This window comes from Dryobates pubescens, chromosome 21 (assembly GCF_014839835.1).
Source record: "Dryobates pubescens isolate bDryPub1 chromosome 21, bDryPub1.pri, whole genome shotgun sequence".
Classification (NCBI taxonomy): domain Eukaryota; kingdom Metazoa; phylum Chordata; class Aves; order Piciformes; family Picidae; genus Dryobates; species Dryobates pubescens.
Genome location: NC_071632.1, coordinates 14,092,348 through 14,115,038, shown reverse-complemented (window position 1 = coordinate 14,115,038; position 22,691 = coordinate 14,092,348). Strand labels below are relative to the sequence as shown.

The 22,691-nt window shown below is 41.4% G+C and overlaps 1 protein-coding gene across 2 annotated transcripts in view; it reads left to right on the top strand.

The window, feature by feature from the left end:
* DPP6 (dipeptidyl peptidase like 6) overlaps window positions 1-22,691 on the top strand; it is a 385,855-nt gene that overhangs the window by 345,687 nt on the left and 17,477 nt on the right. For both annotated transcript variants that reach the window (XM_054171251.1, XM_054171252.1), the window contains exons 15-17: window positions 260-307; window positions 2,411-2,529; window positions 22,184-22,231. In XM_054171251.1, the coding sequence (XP_054027226.1) occupies window positions 260-307; window positions 2,411-2,529; window positions 22,184-22,231 (215 nt within the window). The remainder of the gene's footprint in view (window positions 1-259; window positions 308-2,410; window positions 2,530-22,183; window positions 22,232-22,691) is intronic.

The following is a 22,691-nucleotide window of genomic DNA, read 5'->3' as shown; positions in this document are numbered from 1 at the left end:
AAATCAGTCTTCCTTTGCCCAGCCCTGGGCTGTAGGGTTAGTTGCAGTGCATCTGAAATGTATGAGCCTAAGGACATGGAGATAAGAGAGCAGGGGGACCTGTCTCTTGTTTTGGCTTAGCCTGTTTGAGAAATAATCCTTTATTGACTTGCAAAAACACTGATGCATTAGGAAAAAAGGATTTAGTGAGATGCTTTCTGAAATACTTGTAAACACTCTTCTAAAGATCCTTTTGATTATGTTTTTTTCCCCCCCACAGTTATTTCCACAGCACAGAAGATTTGCCAAGGAGACGACATTTATACAGGTATGTGCTTTATTAGCTCCACGTACAGAATCTCCCATTTTTTCCAGCCTTAGGTGAATCATTACTTAAGCAATTTCAGTAGAAACTGTTTCTTATGTGTTTGCCTCTAATGGCACTGCAAGATCTTGCAACGTGTCGCCGGGATGGGCAGAGCGGCAGAACAATGGTGAGCACAATGCTTGACATTTGGAAATGTTTTATGTTTAGCAATTTTCTCATTTTATTGCAAATTTGAAGTTAGTCTCAAGATTGATAAACTGCCACAAAACTTCCCAGCAGAACACTTGAAAGAATTCAGAATTGCATTAGCTAATGCTATAAGCTGGTTTTATGCTTCCAGAAGGCAGTTTTCATGGAAATTTGATAGCACCTCACCTCTTCATGAGATTGAAAAGAACTAACAGTGTTATGTTTGCAGATGTTTTGTCTGCAATTCCAGATGACTTTTGTATCCTCCTTAACTCTATGATATGTAAAAGGCTGATATATAGTAAGCTATTGGTAGTGCTGTGGTGAAGTATTGTGCAAGCAGAGTAGAAAGGGGAGGAAACCCAAACTTTTAAACAATTCTTTTGGAATCGTTGTTCTGTTTGTCCTATTTTTCTTCTCAATCACCCTCCTGTCATCTCAGCATCTGCAGCAAAGGGCAAAGCAGGTGACAGCATCAGTTCCTATGTGACAGTCAGTGTGTTTTCCTTCTCCAACATGGTGTCATACCTTCCTTCCTCTGGGGGGAGGAAACCAGAGCAAACTAAAATGCCTGTAATTTTCCTTTCAAAACCTCTGTGCCTGTTCACTCCACAGTTTCTGAAGTGTCTCAGTACAGTGTTTTTCTTGAAGGAAAATAAATCAAAATTTATATTGACCATTCATTTCTACTCCAATGGGAAGAACATTTTGTTTTAAAACCTAAGTCTAGGCACAGCTGCTTAAGAGCTGCTAGCATGAGTCAACTCACACTTCCCATCCCTTGCTACTCTTGGCATACACCTCACCCTGGTGCCTCATTAAGCACACCTTCCCACATTGGCAACAGCAAAAGAGATGCCCAAAATGCCATTGTCCTTGACCTTGCTTTGATGGCACAGTGATCTTGGCCTCACATCAGGTATGTTATTTTCTGTGCTGGATAGTTTGATTGTCTTTCATTCCAGCCCAAGCCCAAGGGTGTCAGCTCAGCAGCAACCTTGACATATGTTCATCAACAGAGCTCCACTGGAGTTCTGACAGCTTGCATCAGATGAAGATCTGTCTGAGGGTGTTGCTTTGTGTGTCTGATTTTGGAGCTTTAAACAGAATTAAAACAGAAACACAATTTGAGCCTGAACCAGAGCCCGAGAGCTACTAGTTCAGTCTCTTACCCTAAGAAGGTGGCTCAGCCTCATCTCTTTCTGCTTTTAAATGGTATCAAAAAACACTCATCTGCTTAACAGTAATACTGGGAAGAGCTGTTAATATTCTTGAAGCATTTTTAAAATGCTATAGTAGTGCAAAATGTTACAAATCAGTATTTGCTAATAATCTGTATCTATTCTGCAACAGATAGTAGACACAAAGCATTTCTGTGGGCAGGTCACGTTACCATCTTCAAAACCAAATCCCTAAATATAATTTTTCCTTTCCATTTGGGTATTATAGTGGCAACTATTAACCCCACAGAAAGGGATACGGCCTCTGAGGCAGCTGCTAGCAAATCCCGACCAGTGAGGCAAACTTAAATAAAGCAATTCCAGCTCTTTATTGTCTGTTGTAATATAACAAGGTGTAGAAGTACAGCTTCAGTGTTTCATACATTCATCCTCCAAGTTATGACTTTCTCTTGAATTGCAACCATCATTTTGTGTTAAAAACTGTACCTTCCTTCATAAGCACCTGACCCTGCAAAAAAGACATCCCTGGCCTTTCACATACTCTCCATTCAGGCAAAAAAAGTAAAGCCACTGCTGCTATTTAAGCTCAACCAAATGGAAATGCTTTGCCTCTTACTAATGTTGGACACATTATATTTATGTGCTTGTTCTACAGCACAGGGAGGCTCAAGTAATGTTGCTTCCTGATAACATTCACTCAGTGACCTTCATGGACTTGTATTAACTTTTTCAGTGCAAGCACAAATGGGAACTTCAACAGGCGGTGCCTGTCTTGTGATTTGCTTGAAAACTGCACTTATTTCAGTGCATCCTTCAGTCACAATCTGGAATACTTCCTACTGACATGTGAAGGTATGTTGAGCTTTGCTGTTGCTCTTGTCGTGCCTAAGGATGGGATTTGGAGCTAGCATTGATATCTTTAAATACCCCATGTACCTGTGGGCAGCTCCTCAAGACTAGCCATAAATATCTGGGTCACTTTTCTTTCAAAGCTTTACTCTTGACACTGTTTTGTTTCTTTTCCTTTTTCTTTTGTGTATTTGGACTTCTAACTAGAAAGTAGATGTGTGCAGTCTTTTCCTGTGCCCACTGACTGTCGAAGACAGAGCTGCACTTCTGTAGCTACTCCAAACAGCCTGAAGTTAAAGCAAGAACAAAACCTAGAGGCTATAAAATGTCAGGAGGTTTGTGAGAGATAAGTTAGTGAGCTGGGACTACCTGTGGGTGACTGGGACTGAATTCCAAATGCATCAACTCATATCAGTACCTTGAACAGGGGGATTCAAAGTATGTAAATTACAATGAAAAGACAGCTTGCCAAGAAAAGGCAGTTTTCAGAAAGCTGCCTAATGGGCAGTGTGAGTGTAGAATATCTAGTGTTTACTGCTCACTCCTCACAAGTTTACCTCAGCATGGAGTCATCTACAGGTCCAACAGAGAGTTCCTTTGCTGAAAGTGCCTTAGAGCTTCTAAATGGCTAAGAATAGAGAACATTTCAGGACAAGAGTCATAAAAGCCAGCTTCCTCCAGCTCTGTTAAGAATAATTGTGGAACTCTATAGCATTTAATCCTATGTAATTGATTTCTGCTTCATTATCCTAAGTCACACATGTGATGCAAGCCTACTGGTTGTCTGCTGCTGTGACTGAAGCTGCTCCAAAACAAGTATTGCAAAAGCAGTAAGCCAACAAGAAATGCCTTATTTTCAACAGCTTAGGAGAAAATAAATGTGTGCAACATAAAGAAAAGTGTATTCTGTCACAGGGCAGATAGGACTCTCTGCTGAATGCCTGCAGTCTGTTTGGCAATACATGGACTGCCTCTTCCCTGGCTGGCAACTAATCATTGGTGGTGAACACCAAGGATGCAAAAGTATCCCAGCAAAGTGGGAAATAAGCAGGATAATCAAGATAAAGTGGACAAGTAGAACACTAACATAATACCAACTAAAACACCTGGACATGGACAGTTGTAAAAACATGTTCTGCCCCAGAGTGGAGTTTATAGGTATTTGAAAAAAGACCTGGCAATGCAGTACAGAGAAGTAGCATTAAAAGTACAAGGGACTAATTAACTTAAGGGACTACCTGTGAATTGCCAAACCTATAGTTAAGGGAGACATATACAGAGAAGTGCCATTCCCCAGTAAACATTCAGTTCTGTAATAAATGACATTATGTTTATAAAGTTTGTCTCTAAAACAAAAACCCTGGGTATTTTTTGTCTTGTTTTAATGTCAAGGAAAGCTGTCAGTAGCTACTAGAGACAATGCCCATTTCCTTGGCACTAAAATAGCTGTTTTATGATAGAAGCATTTGTGAATAACAAGATTATGGTTTCTAAAGGCTCTTATCAGCAGTTCTGAGGTGGTATGTTGGGATTACATTAGATCTCATTCACAAAAACCTGCAGTGATACTTGAGGAGATTAATGAGTTTCATTAGTGTGTATGTTAATCTAAGTACACAGGAGAATGATTTCACATAACCAGCTGTGGGCCTGATTCTCAGCTGCTGGAAGCAATGTCTCTACTGTAAGGCCATCAGAGTTAGATTTGTGGCTGGATGTTAGGAAGAAGTTCTTCATAGAAAGAGTTATTGGCCGTTGGAATGGGCTGCCCAGGGAGGTGGTGGAGTCACCATCACTGAAGGTGTTTAGGAAGAGACTTGATGAGGAGGTGCTTGGTGCCATGGTTTAGTTGATTAGGTGGTGTTGGATGATAGCTTGGACACGATGATCTCAAAGGTCTCTTCCAGACTGGTCTGGTCTGGTCTATTCTATTCTATTCTATTCTATTCTATTCTACTCTACTCTACTCTACTCTATTCTATTCTATTCTATTCTATTCACATCTGCTGAATATGATGTTGTTAATGACCTGAGAGTGTCAGACAGTACCTGTTGCTGTTTGGTGCCTTCTTCTCCACTACATTGTATGAAGGAACCCAGTGCTCAGGTTTTACTCTATGATCCCCTACTGAAGTGTGTGTTTGCAGTAGTAACTGGTGTTTATGTCAGACCCATATGTATCTTCTGAGGTAGCCAAACATGAAGTATTTCACTGTGATCATGCCTGTAATAATTTAAAGAATTGTATTTTCCCAGCTGTCCACAGGATGAGTGCATGGGTAAATATTTATAGCTTGGAAACTATTTCTGTACTGACAAGACTAACTCCCACCGTGCTTCAGTTTCACTCTGTCTCTTTTGAGAACTTGCTTTGAGACCTTCAGTTGCAAACTTCCCTGAGTTTGGAGACACAGACATGACTGTGGCTCAGCTTCTCTAAAACAGATGGCAAGGTTTGTAAGATTTGATTAAGAAACTGATGCTTAAATGCAAGGCAATGTAAAAGGGAAAACATATTTTATATTCAAACAAACAAACAAAGCAAAAAACAACAACAAAGACAGAACAAGAAATGTCTGGCATTGCTCTTTGATCCTACATTTCAAGAGTTAGAAGTTTCCTACTTGCTGCTTTATTACCTTAGATGCAGCATATAATTGTCTTAAAGGGATTTTTGCTGTCCTGCAGCCTGTGCTTAACAGCAGTGCCACCTGGCACAGACTGAAGTGAGAGAAGAAGTATGCTATAATGAAAGGTAACCTCTCTTTCAAGAGGACAATGTAATGCTTACTGTCAGGAGGCAACATTTATTGCAATCACGCAGCCCCAGAAGGCTAGTTACCTTATTTTTCATCTAATTTTATATACTTATGATTGAATTACTGTAGCAAGATCTGAGGAAACATGAGGCGTTGCAGACTGCTGTTAAATTATCTCCTCTAGACACTGTTGAAAAAGCAATATGTGCTGTAGCAAGGTCACTCCTACTGTCATTTTCATCATAAAATATGGGCTTACACTTCTATCTCCTCTCCTAAACCAGCACAGGCACTGTTACTGATTCCCTCTAAGATACGCAGATTGAAGATCTGGGTGGAAGGGTTTTGTTACTTTCTACGTAAATCTAATTGAGGACAGGATTTTCTCATCTGGAATCCAGTGTAAAATTCAATTGCCTAGAGAAAAGGGTAAGAAATTGCAAGATTTGGCTGTTGAAAGCAATTTGTTCTTGTTTTCTTTAGTGGGGCTCAGAGATGTGCAGTGCAAGGCTGAGTGACACTGAGCCAATAAAGCACTAAAGTCCGTTTTTAGGTGGTATTTCCTTCTTTGAAGGATAAAGCCTAATCAGCAATTACCATTGTAATCACCAGAGCAGTGCTTTAGTATTTGCATTTTAAATAGATGTACCTTATTTTGAATGCCTGCTTCCCTGATGGAACCTGCCACCACTATTAGTACTTGAGTCCTAGTGAGGTTGTTCATGGGAAAAGAAAGGCCCTCCAACAATATCTGTTGCAGGCTACCTGGTACTGCAACACTCTGCAGAGTAGATTTGTTTAGTGTGAAAGTCACTGAGGCTTTTGCTTGAACACACTGAACAGAATCCAGATTTTCTAGATCTTGGAGTTCAAGTCCCTGCTGTTGCAGACAGAGGCATTGTAGCATCCTTTAATAATAATCATCATCATCATCATCATCATCATCAACCAGGTTGGAAGAGACCTTCAAGATCATCGCATCCAACCCCTCAACCAATCCAACCCTCCATCACCTGACCTCAGCCATAAGCTGATCTTGGTCAGCTCAATATACTTGAGGAGGTGTGAGGTTTCCCACAAAGGATTAATGCTTTCTAGCTGTGAGGCAAGCAGAACAGTGAGGAAGACCTCTAACACATGCAATCATTGCTGCAATTCATGCCATGATGAAAATGATAAGGGAGGGTGTTGTTCATGGAATGCCTACCAGCCTGCTAATTAAAAGTTCTCCACAATCATGCATTAACAAGAAGTGGTTAAACATTTTTAGATATGACAAAGAAAATTGGTAGTTACACAGTGGAGAGAGGTAATGAGGGCTAAAAGAAAACTCTTGTCACGTGTTTGGCATGGTTGCTGGTGACAGAGAAGCCCATCTGCCAATGCACTCTGTCCTTTCATTTGTCTCTCAGGTCTTCCTCCTTTCCCAGTTACAGCTGTTTATCCTAACTCTTTGAAGATTATCTCTGCTAGAACCTGTGTTTGTAGCTGACTGGTAGATTTAACTGCCCCTATTGTGCAAGACCAATGACTTTAGCACTCTCTCTCTCTTTGAAGAAAGAAAAACTGACTCTCCTAATAAATGTATTAAAGTATTATCACCCGCTTTAGATGTCCTCTCTAGCACTGCGCTTTTCAGTAGCTTAGCCTAGATGCTGTAGATCAGTAATCATGGGTAAGAGGAATGAAGCCATTTCTGTCTTTCCTAGCAGGCCATTTTGTAGCTGTAGAGCAAAATGATATGTTGTAACTGAGCTGTGCTTGATAAAATAGCTAAAGGACCAACAGGAAAGGGATTCATCTGCTTTTCCCAGCGGAGCCAGCAGCCATGACGACAACAGCTCTGTAACTACACTCCTGGCCCTGCAGTGCTGAAAGATGCCTATAGGCCTGGGAAATCTTTAAAATTAGGATTTATAGCTCTTAGATCCTGCCAGACAAAACTCTGATTCAGACCCATATACAAAGAACAAGTGGTGCAAAAGAACAGAATAGGAAAACTTGGCAATCTGAGGATCTCCTCTGAGAGTGATTTAGACTAACGAAGAAGTAATGCAAGCAAATTAGCCACAATCTGAGTCAAGTTCCTGCTACTGCTGTGTGTGTAATTCATCCTCTCTGTGTATTTATGAGTTTTAAAGACAAGTGCTGCACATTTTTTCTTTATAGAGGCAGCATGTGGCTGTAAACTTCTCAGCTCCTTAAACTGTTTCTTGAGAATTGAATTATCTTCTTTGCTCTCTTTTGGTGGAAGATGGAAACACCATCTGGACATGGGAACGCTCAGGAGCATTGCTTGCTGCTTCTGCTTATTAGGTTTATTCTGAGCATTAAAAAAAAAAAAAGTAATTTTGCTATTCTTCATTTCTTTTATTTTCCAGATTTTTGTTAGAGTCAGCAAAGAGTTTCACCACCAAGTTTCATGAAATCATCTGCCACTGCTTTGGGGCAGGTTATCCTAACCTCTTTTTTAACCTTCTTTTAACATTGTGGACTCCAAAGCATGATGTAGCAAGGTTCAGCCTTCCAGGTGGAGAGGTCTAAAGCCACATTTTGGAATCATTTTACAGATGTAGTTTTTTCTGCACTATGATGTGGTCAGGGCACAATCTCCTGCCCACACAGGTGGGTCTGCACTTCTGAAGGATGCCATATACGCAGAACATTTTAATGTAGATGAGTCTAAGGAACAAAAGACACAAACTGAAACCATTACTTTATAGTGAGGGCTGCTTTAGGAGAATGCATCAGCTCAGCATTCACACACTTGTGGAGACTAGGGTTCAAAACAGGTCCTTGATCAGTGAAATCTTTCCAAACCTGGTTAGTGATTGCTAGCTAGCACCTCTCCTGCTTTCTTGTTAAAATGATGCAAGGGCTTAGAATCACAGAATCAATAAGGCTGGAAAAGACCACAAAGATCATCAAGTCCAACCTGTCACCCAACACCTCATGACTACTAAACCGTGGCACCAAGTGCCATGTCCAATCCTTTCTTGAACACCTCCAGGGACGGTGACTCCACCACCTCCCTGGGCAGCACATTCCAAGGGCTAACAACTCTCTGTGAAGAACTTTCTCCTCACCTCGAGCCTAAACTTCCCTTGGCGCAGCTTGAGACTGTGTCCTTGTTACTAAAAAACCCTAAACAGCACTCCTGGGGGCAGGAGGTAGGGAAGAACTTTTAAGGGAGGCTGGAAGTGGTCAGGAGAGTGGGAATATTAGGTCATTAATGCAGCCTCATGTGTTGCATATCTCAGTGCTGCATAGCATGAGATAAGCTCAGCCAGCAGCCGGGCGGATAGCAGCATCCACCACCATTTGGTGATGAATGGTGCCACATCTGGCTGGCGGCCAGTCACCAGTGGCGTCCCCCAGGGATCAGTGCTGGGCCCCATCCTCTTTAACATCTTCATTGATGATATGGATGAGGGGGTTGAGTCAGTCATCAGCAAGTTTGCTGATGACACCAAGTTGGGAACAGATGTTAGTCAGTTAGAGGGTAGAAAGGCTCTGCAGAGGGACCTTGACCACACCTTGAGTACTGTGTCCAGTTCTGGGCCACTCAGTTTAGGAAGGACATTGATACACTTGAACGTGTCCAGAGAAGGGCAACAAGGCTGGTGAGAGGCCTTGAGCACAAGCCCTATGAGGAGAGGCTGAGGGAGCTGGGATTGTTTAGCCTGGAGAAGAGAAGGCTCAGAGGTGACCTCATTGCCCTCTACAACTACCTGAAAGGTGGTTGTAGACAGGAGGGGGTTGGTCTCTTCTCCCAGGCAACCAGCACCAGAACAAGGGGACACAGTCTCAAGCTGTGCCAGGGGAGGTTTAGACTCGAGGTGAGGAAAAAGTTCTTCACTGAGCGAGTCCTTCGTCATTGGAATGGGCTGCCCAGGGAGGTGGTGGAGTCGCCGTCCCTGGAGGTGTTCAAGGGGAGATTGGACGTGGCACTTGGTGCCATGGTCTAGTTGTGAGGTCTGTTGGAACAGGTTGGACTTGATGATCCTCGGGGTCTCTTCCAACCTTAGTTACTGTGATACTGTGATACTGTGATTGCCATTGGCATAGTTCAGCTCAAGGATTTAAAACCCATGATTTTTTCTTAAGTGTCAGTAAACATAAAATTCTGGGCATTGTTTCTAGTATTGTGGCTATTCTTAGATGCCATTTACAGCATAAAGACTTTGTCTTTTTAGAGAATATTTATTTTGAAAAGTCTTTTATTGTCCCATGGGATTGCCAGCTGCTTTGGATAGGCTCAAATGCATTCCAAAGGAAAGCTAAATTAAACCAATAAAGTGCTTGGGTTTGTTGATGAATTTCACTGTAACAAAACAGCACATTCTTTTCCCCATCTTCTTAGGGATTCAGTCAGTTTCATCTGCACTTCCTACAATGCTGAGTTTGGGGAACTTTCTTCCCTGAATATCCTTTGAACTCTAGAGATATAACTTCTAATCACCCAATATCTTCACAGAGATATACTAGTTCTAGCATATCACTCATGAGAAATTTTTGTCTGTAATATTCAGCACCAAAAAACCCAAAATACAAAACAAACAAACAAAACCCAACCACTAAACAGGGGCTTCTACTGCTAGGGATTTGCTGTCTGAATAAAAATCTCTGAATCCTTTCTGCCTCAGTAAAGATCAGGATATTTGTCTTTCACTGAGTGAACCAAATCACATTCTGATTCAGTTTCTCCATTAATATGGTGATCATCATGGAGACATTGTTGGCAGTAATTTGTACATCTATGTCTCTTTGAACAGGAAGAGCTTAATATTATTTAGCATGTCAAGATAATACCATACTGAGATTGATCAGGATACAGGACAGATACAGTAGGAGTGTTGGTAAAATAAATACTGCACTGTTTAATTTGGGTTCCAGGAAGCTATGTAAAACCCTTTGCAACCTTTCCCTAAATGATCATTTCAGGCTTTTGCCAAGTAGGGAGCAGAGCTGCAGCAGCAATTAATGGTTTGCCTATGGCCACATTTTAAGTCAAGTATCATGACCCCTATTTCCTTCCTCATATTGCAAAATAGCACTCCAAGAAAAAGCACCATTGGCTACTGGAACAGACCAGAAATGTCAGTGTGGATGGTGCATAATTGCTCTCTTCAGGATTTTTGCAATAATGTACCCATCAGGGACAAGTCTGCCCAGCTCCTGCTATAAAAGGTTGGCTCATGCCTTCAGGCAGGACAGTAATGAACCTCTTTCTACGTCTTTCTCAATTCCTTCATTTAATCAGACCTTTTAACCTGTGCCATTTGGGCCAGACCTACCATCCCTGGAAAGCAGTGGAGAACCTGGAGACAATTTTTTTGTGCTGTGGACAAGCAGACACCAGGAGCTGTGTAAATTGATGTAAGATTTCTGACATTCATAAAGCACAAGTTCATAAAGCAACCTTTAGTCTCCCAAATCTATGTTCCTAATATATGGCCTTATAGAAATCTTGCATATCAATAGCATTCCTGCAACCAGATTGTTCTAAGTCGTTATGCAGAGGTAAAATGGGTGCAAGCATTAATGCAAGTATCAAGCTTAGGTCTTCCCTGGATATATTTAGCTATTTATGAACTATAAAACAACTCACAGAATCACAGAGTGATAGGGAGATGGAAGAGACCTCTGGAAATCATCTAGTCCAGCCCCTAGGTTCACCTAGAGCAGGTTGCACAGGATAGCATCCGGGTGGGTTTTGAATGACTCCAGAGATGGAGACTCCATTATATCTTTGGACAGCCTGTTCCAGTACTCTACCACCCTCAGAGAAGTTCTTCCTCACATTTAGATGGAACGTCTTATGTTCCATTTTGTGCCCATTACCTCTTGTCCTAACTGTCACTGGGCAGCACTGAAAAGAGGCTGCCCCATCCGCCTGTCACCCACTCTGTATTTATACGCATTGATAAGATTCCCCCTCAGTCCTCTCTTCTCTAGGCTAGGAAGTTCCAAGTCCCTCAGCCTTTCTTCAGAACTCAGTTTTTAGGCAAATACATCTGCAAAACCTAAGTGGATTGCTTTCTTTTTCTCTTTCTGCAGCAAAGTAACCATGTTATCTGTGTAGTAGTGTTGGATTCTGTGTATCTAGAGTTGAATTCAGACACCTATGACATATATACCTACAGTCAAGTGGAGTTTATGGTAGTTGTTTTAATTTACTAGCCTGTATCCAGACACAGAGAGTTCAAAGATATGTTTGGTAACAGTGCTCTGAGAGGTCCTAGCTAGCTGCAAAATGCAAGTTAAGACACATGGGCTTGACTTCTTTCTCTGTCACAATCTGTTTCTGAGAACTCAAACAGATCTTGTAATTCCAGCTTCCTACAGGTGGTGTGAAAATAAAATCCATTGCAGACTTCAGTGCTCAGATGTCTGGTGACAATAAAGGGCATAGAGGCTCCTTGAATGGAACATTTCCAAAGTGGTTTTGAAACATTTGGTGAACCTTCAGTCTATTCGCTGCAGGAAAACCTTCCCAGCAGAAATACAGCTATTAGTATGCAGGAGAGCACTGCTGTAACAAAACCAGCATGTAAAGTGATTAAATCATAGTGGAGTGAGGAGTTAACAAGGCATGGCTGCACACCTTTGCTGTTAGCTCACAGCATCACACAAACTTTTGTCTCAATAGCAATTCAATAACTACCCTGTAATTACTTCACAGGCCTTAATAAGTGTGGGGACAGTCCTCCTCGGTGCTGAATGCTCTTAATTCCCCACAGCCACAACAGGAGCTGGAGGTACACAGAGCCAGCAGAGTAGCCCTTGACAAGTTGCAAGATCAGACCAGCCTCCTGTGCCACTACTGCATTGCTCAGGCCCTTTAGAGACAGACAATGGTCTCCTGAACAAGGGATTGACTTTTGATTTACAGCAGCAGTAAAGCAGTTATGAAAAGTATTATAACCCATTTTGGCTTTAGCACATCATTATATATTAGAAGTTTTTAGAGCACTGTGAGTGTGTCAGGGACAGGGACATTGGAGGTTTTCAGGAGGAGACTTGATGGGGTGCTTGGTGCTGTGGGTTAGTTGTTTAGGTGGTGTTGGATTGGTTGATGGGTTGGACGTGATGATCTTGAAGGTCTCTTCCAACCCGGTTTATTCTATGTATGTATTCAGAGCAGCTGTGAGGGGGAATATTATCCTATGGCTCTTTTTTTGTTTGGAGGGTCCTTAGACATGTATGTGTGTGCACTGGTGAGTGATATGGAGGTATTGGTCTTCTAAGAAGGTTTTGAACAGGGAAAAGAGTGATTGTCTACAGGGGGAGTGTTTCATTAGGGGGGTTTTCTGTTGATAATACCCAGGTTAAATAGGTAGAAACTCTTTTTCTTGCTTTTGAGAGAGAAAGAAGCTGAAGTTCCTATTTAACCTCTCTAGGTAAGCACTCCACTTGGCTTAGAATATCTCTAATGGACATCTGAGGAAAGCTTGATGATGTGTGTACAAACACGAAATGTACAGAAGGGAAATACCTACATTTAATCCCTCCTTAAACTTACTTACATAGGAAGCTTGCTGCCTGGCAATTTCTGCAGCATGTGAACTTAGTGTCAACTATTAATATCATAAAACTACCCATCATGGTAATGGCAAAGCATCTTAGAGAGTCACCAGAGAACTTCTTACTGAAATTCAAGTAAATGGTTTCTAAGTGCTTCTAGTCCTGCTAAGAGAGCCAGAGCTTTACAATTCAGGTGACCTTTGGCAAGGATCATAATAAATGATGCCATTGAGGTAGTCTAAAGAGACTTAATTAGATGCTGAAATAACTGCTAGTGCTGGAGAGTTTCACTGACCAAGCCAAGAGCTTATGGATGGAGAAGCACAACAGGTACACAAATGTGAAAGGTTGCTTCCCAGACTTTACTAATGGGGCATACACCAGCTGCCAATCCCATTTCAGTGTAGTCATGTCAATAGCTCTGAAGACTCCAGCCAAGGCTAGGAGCCATCTATAAATACTCCCCATATTTCAGATGCCATCAGTGATAGTTTCCAGGTGGTGACTGGGAGGAGGAGACTCAGGGGAAGGTGGTCTCTACTTGCTATCCCAACGGATGGCGGCTTTCTATGCCTCACTTTGCCTTGCTATGAAATGCAGTAACCACCTATAAAGCACTTTATAGTATTTTGCTTCTGCACATCTTGGAGAACCACAATACTGTATGTCCACAAAGACTAGAAGATAGATTCGGTCACTGGGTGACTGTTATCTGTTGTGGCCAGAATGGTTTCCTATACAAGGGTGATTACAACACTTGGGTTTTTGTATACTGGGTAGCAGGATGCTGTAATTAGTGCTTCCAGGCAAACTGTGACCTTTTGGAACTTTTCCTGAGGCTTATAAAGCTTAAATTAGTTTCTGCTGTTTGAAAGCATGCACAGACTTAATCTCTGGGCCCTATTTATATTATAATTACTATATAATTCACATTTGCATTCACTTGACTCCCTTTCTTACTTAACAGCCGAGGTTGGCTCTTGCGTCTCAGCTCCTTTGTGTGCAGTTCATGGGTCAGAAATCCCATGGGTAAAAGCAGGATGGAGTGGGGAGAGCCCATTCTCTCTGCCTCACATCCTCATATGACTTCAAAATAGCAGACTGATATGGAAAAATCCCTTTTCCACAAACAGAAGGTACCAGAAGAGCATTTTCTCCAGGAAAAGAGAGAATGCTGTTAGTGGTTCAGAATTTGAAACAGAACTTCTATTCTGTCAGCTCTTAATGACACAGTTGTTCAAGTAATCTAAAATTAATTTAAATAGTGGCTTTTGGGGATGTTCCAGGTACATTTTGTCTTCCTTCAAGTAGACCATTCTTCTGTGCTATAAAACATTTCACTGTATTGCTATACACCTTTAACGATGTTTAAAGTACTCCTAAATACTCAGTGACATAAAACAAGGGGGGGAAAAATATGCATTAATATTTAATAATGAAATTAATAAAGAGTTCCAGGGCATGTGAATGAAAGTGAAACTCCTGTTCCCTTTAAAATTACATTATTCTGCAAAGCACTACATATTCCTTGCTTTTACATGCTATGATCCTGTTCTCTTTTTGACTCTTGCTTGTAAATATGAGCTGCCTGACATTGCCCAGAGGAAGGTGATCTATCATCTGCTTACAGCCAAGGCTCTTGTCTCTTGGTCATTCCATATATATAAAATTTTATCTGAACTCCACTCATAGGAGATAAATGACCATGACAACAGGCTTCCTTCAATGCTTCAAATAATGGAGCTTCACAAATCAGGCAGTGGCCTCCTGCATGTTGAGACTAGGGTGCATGTGTGCTGTTTCCAGCTATATGAGCAACCTTGGTTGAACTCATTATTCTACAGTGGATAGTACAGATGTTACCATCCCACAAGATTTAAAGCTTCCTCTAAGGAAAACTGCTTCTTTCACCTTTTTATTCTTTATTGCCAGCTGGACCAGCTGCAAGGTTTATTAATGGCTTTTGTTTTCTGTTTGCACAACACTTGTTTTGTCCCTTATTAATATAATCAGTACCTTAAGGATATATATTTAAATATGAGAACTCATGAGTCAAAAAGAGCATCATGACCAAACAATGAAGAGCAATGTTATTTATCAGTTCTTTGTGGTTTTTAAAGTTAATGTCCAGCATTGGTTATTACTTAACTACCTAGGTTATCTTTGTTGAGATGCAAGAGACTTTTATTCATGATAAAAGCATACATTGAGATTATCTCACTCTCTTTATACTAAGCTTTTAATGGAACAAACCCAAAATATGCAGTGGGGTTTTATTCTGTCGGTGTTAGTGAGTTTATAGTAGCACTGAGAGGAGAGCATTTTTCTTTCATGCTGCCATTACAAGGAAATGTTTTTCCTTTATATGTATCAACAGTATGTTTATTAGAGATGCTGTGAGGAGTAACAGGGACTGCAGCACTCTTCTCCCCCTTCCACAGCCCAACCAGAGCTTGGCTGTACAGTCTGTCTGTCATGATGGCACTGTCATTTGTGATACATTTTAATCATGGAATCACAAAGTCATAGGAGAATTCATGTTGGAAGGAACCACAGAAGGTCTGTAGTGCAACCTCCTGCTCCAAGCAGCGTCAGAGAAATTCTCAGACCAGGTTGCTCAGGGCTGTGTCTAGGGCTGCCTTCAAAACTTCCAAGTATGGCCTCCCTAAGCATCTTGAACTATCCAGAGGCGGTCAAAGGTGGGCAGGGAATGCAGATGTCAGGCATGTTCCCTCACATATGGTATTTCTTTTAGGATTAGCATGTACTAATCCAGTAGGAAATTTGTATTAAAAGAAGAGGGGCAAATGTTAAACCTTTTGCTTTCATCTCTTCTCAAAGTTTGCAGAAAACCTGGATTAAAATTGAATTGAAAGGAGACAATCAATGAGGGTTTTAATTACACATAGCAAGAAATAGAACAGAAACTCGGGGAGGGAAAGAGAGTTGGATATGGGGATTTCTCTGTTAAGATTAATTCTTCTGTCTGTAGATCTGATCCAGTGTCCTACAACAAGGTATCATAGCCTTTTGAGAAGTTGGTGATCCCCACATTAGCTGGAGTGATTCCCTCTTACCTCTGGTATTTAGGTCTCCAGGCATAGTCATGGGGCACTACTAGGTTTGGGAGTTCTGCAAGAAAACTCTCCTAACCTGCCTCCTTTTTACTGCTGATCCTATCACTATAATGGATTAATGTACCTGCAATGCTTCTTGAAGGTTGTAGGTTTTCTGCCTTCCTCTTTGGAAGGAACCATCCACATGTATTATTAAATTAGCCAAAGCCTCATGAAAGGAAGGAAATGCTTTCACTCTGCTCACTCTGTTATCTCATTGGATGATATTTATTAAGAAGGAGAGGATGGGGATTAGTGAAAGAATTTTAAAAGGTCAAGCACCAGCTAAATAAAAGAAGGCAGTAGATTATGATGAAGAGAAATATAAGGCTAATTGGAGATCAGCAGCAGGGCTTATTAGGACCTTACTTTGATTGTTCCCTGGAAGCCTGAGAATCCAAAGCTGGACTCTGCTAATGTAATTTATTGAGGCCACAAAGCTGATAAGCATCATCAGAAGGCAAAGAGAAATGCTGGAGAAGCTGGCTGTCTTGCAGGGCTGGAGTGGGAGAAATTAATAGTACAAAGGGCAAAATTAAGCACATAGTCACTCAGGGCAAGAATTTGTCTTGTACGCTTGAAGCTCAGGAGTTAGAAATGCCTCAGAAGAGCAGATGGGTGCCTGAGTATCCAATGCTGATCACTGGATATCTGCAAACTGCCTGCCTGCTGTGAACATGGGAAAGGCAAATGCTCTTGTAGGATGGGGCAGATAAATAATGTTCTGTAGAACTGGGCAGGTAGGAGTTTCACTGCATAAGGACCTGCTAAGACATTCTCTGCAGCAGAGTTCTGGTCATTTCTGTTTAAGAATCATAGAAAGTTTTGTGTTGGAAGGGACCTTTAAAGTTCATCTAGTCCAATCCTCAAAGTCCCCAAGGAGGAACTGAATATAAAATACTCTTAAAGGAGAGGAGAAGGAACATCCTCTTACTGAAGGGAGCTAAAATAATCTAGTTTATCCTACTCAGTGCGAGCTCTGGGGACACGTGACTTCTGTAATTACAATGAGAATACTTGTGATTAGTAGAAAACAGCTTATTGAAGCAAACCTAAAAAGCTGAAGTGACAACCAGCGTAGCTTCAAGTTAGAGGGCAGCTCCTACCAGAAAAATGAGACACCAGTAGGAATTACACCAGTGAAAGCAGTTACATTTAGAGGGTGTTTGTTAAGATTTTTATAAGACAGATTAACCTGAAGAAGCAAGGGAGGGTCTTCTCAGACCCAGGTTCCATATTCTTCTATGCTAAAGAACAGACAGTGGGATGGAGCCAGTTTGTTGGGTTTTTTTCATAGAATCAACAAGGTTGGAAAAGACCTCAAAGATCATCAAGTCCAACCTGTTACCACAGACCTAATGACTACCAGACCATGACACCAAGTGCCACATCCAATCCCCTCTTGAACACCTCCAGGGATGGTGACTCCACCATCTCCCTGGGCAGCACATTCCTATGGCTAACAACTCTCTCTGTGAAGAACTTTCTCCTCACCTCGAGCCTAAACTGCTCCTGGCACAGCTTGAGACTGTGTCCTCTTGTTCTGCCTGGGAGAAGAGACCAATCCCCTCCTGGCTACAACCATCCTTCAGGTAGTTCTAGACAGCAATAAGGTCTCCTCTGAGCCTCCTCTTCTCCAGGCTAAACAACCCCAGCTCCTTCAGCCTCTCCTCATAGGGCTTTGTGCTCAAGGCCTCTCCCCAGCCTCGTTGCCCTTCTCTGGACATGTTCAAGAGTCTCAATGTCCTTCTTAAACTGAGGGGCTGAGAACTGGGCTCAGTACTCAAGGTGAGTGTCAGCTCAGCTTCTCACAGTGCTGTTTGTAGGCACATCTCAAAATCCTGGGCTGGGGACCTGACCATGCTCATTCACTTGAGCAACCTTGTGACAAACTCACCAGACCTATGTTGCGTAGCATAATTAAGGACAAATCTCTTGCTCATTTTCCCTCTAACCAGCTAACCAAAGCTGCCCCACAACCAGCAGATTTATTTCTGCTCTACATAAAGCGTAACATTTATTGCTAATATCAGATGGGCAGAGACAAGCAGCACCATCAGCGTGGTTTGTGCAGCCCTGCGCGTTGCCCGAGAACAAGCAAGCCGGTATTGATTATTTCACCAGACAAATTACATCTGATGATGTAAAGATGAGATTGAAAAATTCAATGCCTTGGGGAGGGTGAAGAGCAGCACAAATCTGTTTGATGTTTGTGTCAACAAGGTTGCCAAAGCAAACAGCACGAACATCTGTCTGTAGCATGGACTGGAAAATACTGTAAATGGGAAAACATTTTAATTGTAAGTAGTGGTTCACAGCGCTCTCCATGTCTTTATTTATTAGGCTGATAATATCACCCCAACATATGAACTTTATGCAGCAGGTATAAATAATTCATGGCTTAGCAAATAAAGAGATCTGGAATCTGTACACAGAGAAGGGCTGTTGCCAATTATCTCACTTGTGCAGAGCCAAACCTCGCAGCTCCCATCGCTTGCAGCTGCTCTTTTAAATCATTCATCAGCGCTTAAGAGATATGCTGGTGGCACTGGCAGAGAGCATTTGAATTTTCATTGTTTACACACTGTGAATTTAGCTTCTGGACTGAAATTGTCTGCTACAGTGAAGCCTTTGAGAATCTGGATGAGAAGAATAAAACAATTCCTTTTTCTTTTTTCTTTTCCCTTCTTCTAACACATTATTTTGTTTTCAGTTTTATTTCATGTTCTTTTCATAGTCACTGTTTTACTTTCAAAGCTGTAACTGTTACAATTCCTTAACGCTGCTTTGATCAGGAAACAGTGTGGCATATTCTCTTAAAAGTGTGACAAAACAAAATGTCTGGTAAATATTTTGCTATGAGTTGTATGATTTTTCCATATTTTATTCTGGAAATCTACACCTCACTGCTTAGATAGCTTAGGCAGATTCTTTCTGATAGCATTTAAGCTCTTGGAAATAATAAGGAAAGCTGCTTTAAAAATTGATGACAAGCCACAGCCATACTTTTTCCTGTCAAGTTACTGGGGAACAGACTCTCTGTGCACTTACAGATCACAGCAGGTAGTGCTTCCTTGATGATAAATTTGCCCATGTCATTGTGGTGATATGGCTTAATTTAGTTCTGGCGTGGATAATGGCAGCAGTGGTTTTGAAGTCAAAGGTTCTATGATGAAGTCAGACTTTTAACTGTACTAAGTGAAAAACCTCATTCCTGTAACTACAGATTTATGCTGCTTTATTAACTGTGTGTCTGTCCGCTGTAGGGTATGTCTATACATACAAAAATCCTTCTGTCAATTGTCCTGTCCCTTTCTCTTAAACTATAAGTCATAGGGTCATGGAATGAACATGATTCATAAGTGAAGCAGAGGCATGAAAACTGGTGTCAAGTTATGAAAGTCGGTGCAGTGATGGAGTTGAGAAGAGGGAAGCAGAGCTTGCAAGTTGAGTGAGGCAGTTCCAGCTGATAGCACTCCAGCACCCCCCGACCTGCTCCTGCCAGAGGGATGCAGAGAGGGGTAATGGGGTCACAGAGCCCTTAAGGTTGCCTCTTAGCATCCTAAAAAATTTGGAGGAGATGGTAGGGAGCAGCAGGGCCAGGTCATACATCTCAGGGTGTATAACAGTGGTTTGTAAATACCCAGCTGCAGCAAGGACCAGGGCTAAAAATCCACAGCACCATCGTCTCCTCAGCATGCAGTAAAATGATCTGTCCGTGATTTAGGGGACACTCACCCAGCTTGTGGGATATGTTCTGGGTTTCTCTTACCTTTTCACATTGGGGACAAAGCAGTTCAACATCTGCTTTATTTACTGAAGTCTAGCCTGCACCTGTTGCTCTAAATACTCAGGACCTCTGTAAGCAAGGGTGAGAGTGTTTGCGAAGTTTCCAAGGGGGACAGGTAGACACAGGTGTTCGTCAGCACTCATTAAAGAACAGAAGCAGCAGAATGTGCCAGGGCTCAGGAGTCACAGTCAAAACCCATTTGGAAAGGCTCTGGAGAGAGGAGACATGGAGCAGAGGATGTCCTCGCTCTGCTTCTGTCAGCTCCCAGCAGTTCATTGAACAAATTAGGTTTCACTCTCAGCTCTGCAAATGACAGTGGATGGCATTTACCAGATGGCATGTGTAATGGGACTGTCACACAGTTATGGGTTTAACAATAAAGTGGAGGAGGCAGCTAATGAATATACACTTCCTGATTTCAAGAACTTCATTCTATCCCTGTCAGGCTTTAGGTACTTGACTCATGAGTGTGGAAAGACTTTCTACATGCATGTACCAAAAGATGTAGTGTGGCATGCATGTAGGGTGTTTTACTTTAAAAATTGGAAGTTTGTTTATTTGTTTTCCACAGTTTTTCTAGTGCCAAAGGAAAAAATACATTAGAAAACAAAAGGCTTATATGCATTGTATTCTTCTCTTTATTCCTTTCTTTTTGTTAGGCATGTTTGTGTTAATTAAAGGACTGCTCTAGCTCTGATTAAAGTCATTTGGGAGGACTGTTTTATTTTCAGGGATGATTTTTATCATGGCCATGATGAATTGTTTATTAGGTTTGCTGTTTTTCCAGTAGACTGGCTTATGAGACTGCAGGGGGAAAGCAGGGCAGATTTATAAATAAATATGATCAGCACATCAGTGTATATTGGTAGCAGAAAGATAAATTCGGCTAAATCCTGGTGAGTAAAGCATCATTTTCCTCTGTGCATTATACTCAGCTGCGTTCTGAGACAATCATAGAATCATAGCATGGTTTGGGTTGGAAGTTACCTTGAAGATCATCTAGTTCCAACCCCCCTGACCTTGGCAGGGGCACATTCCACTAGACCAGATTGCTCAAGGCCTCTTCCAACCTGGCCTTGAAGAACTCCAGGGAGGGGGCATCCATAACCTCCTTAAGCAACCTGTTCCAGTGTCTCACCACTCTTGCTGTAAATGATGTAAAGGAATTTGATTGTTCATGAAGAACATTGTCAGTTTTTAGGAAACAGAAGTCAAATTGGTCTGCTTAATGATAACTAAAACATTTTTCTGCTTCCTCCCTATAGGTAAGTTCTACATTAAAAACTCCTGATTGTATGCAATGGCAGGTTGTGTCTTGGCAGCAAAGGGAAAACATTCACATGATTCTATCTTCCCAAAATCTCTTTGTTGTTGTACTCAGTGACTTATTTCACTGATGGAGCCAGTATGGCTGACTCACAATAACCCATTGTTTGCTGCCAGTTGTGTGCATACTGTCAATTACAGCATCACAAGGATTTCTCAACCAGCTGTACACAAATTTCTGGTGCACCTGACTGGTGATAATGCAGGATTTGCTTGTAAGTTGAGGGATTCAAGGTATCATAAAGGGGCTTGGATCTGGGTGAATATCAAGCCTCTGGAAGCTGTCTAATTTTGAAGCTTTGATATTGAGTGTAGTTCAATGGCAGCTTCCTGCTGCATGCCAGTAGTATGCCACCAGACTGTCAGGGTCAAAGCATGTAGGAAAATGGTTTCTAACTACCTTTCCTCTGTGGGTCTTTTGTACAGACAGTTGCAAATTTTCTTAACAACAAGTTGAATCCAGACCACTTGTAGCATGCTGCAAGCATCCTGTGGTAAAGACTACAGCATCCTACAGACTGCAGCATCCCATGGCAATGAATCCTGTGGTTCGCTGGTTCATTGCATAGTAATGATAATCCTCTTTCTATAATGCTCACTGATTTCAGTGCTCAAATGCTGCATTTTAAGACAGCATATGTGGCCTTTTTCAGTGTGAAAGGCAAACTGGTATTTCATTCATTTTTAAACAATTTAATTCATTTTTAAAACCAAACTAAACAAAAATGCAAAACAAGGCAAAACATTTGCAAAACAGCAACACTTATCCGTAGCATACAAAATGTAAATGCTTTATACAAAATGTAAATGCTTTGTGCTGTGATGTTTGGATGTCATTAGAATTTTAAAAGCAAGTGATTTAATTGTGTTTGTGCTAATTTTAATGTTTACAAATTAGGGAAAGATGCATTTAGTGGTCCGTGGGGAAAGAGCTGTGAAACCTCACATGTCTTGGAGTCTACAGCACTGTCATTTATTCACAGACTCTTTCTAATATCAGGGTGATTTGCTTTTTAGATTACTCTTGCATGGAAAGCGAGTCTCAGGAGTGTTCAGCTTTGTGGAATTCAAAGCCAGGTTCATGTACATCTGTGTGTGCTTCAGTAGATATTTAACTGAGTTCTTCTCTTCTCTTCAAGGTCCCCGAGTCCCGATGGTGACTGTTCACAGCACAATCAACGCACAGAGTAAGAATTGACTTGAACCTTGCAATTCTTCAGAGAAAAGTAGCCAGGCAGGACACTAAGCCATAGCTGCTTTTTGGTGAACTTGAACTATTGAGGAGTCCAGACTCTTCCTAAATCCAAATCCTCTGCAAATCAAAGGGACTCACAGAGCTCTTGTGCTGCTATCACAAAAAGCTTTCTCTTTGGGTTGTGAGGGCAGTGGTTTGCCCATGATGGTTTTCATCAACTTTCTTAATAACTGTACTGTCCAGATCACTCTCTCTTTTTCTTAGTCTTTCACAAATATTCATTTATCTCCTTCTCAAAAATAACAAATATCTAGCTTTATGATTTTTTTTTTTAAATCATTCTGATAGGGATTATCAGGTTGAGAGAGATAACACAGAGGAGTAAGCCCCACAAGCTGTACCTCTGCCTGGTTTCCTGATCTGTTCATGGGGATTGTAGCACTTATTGTTTG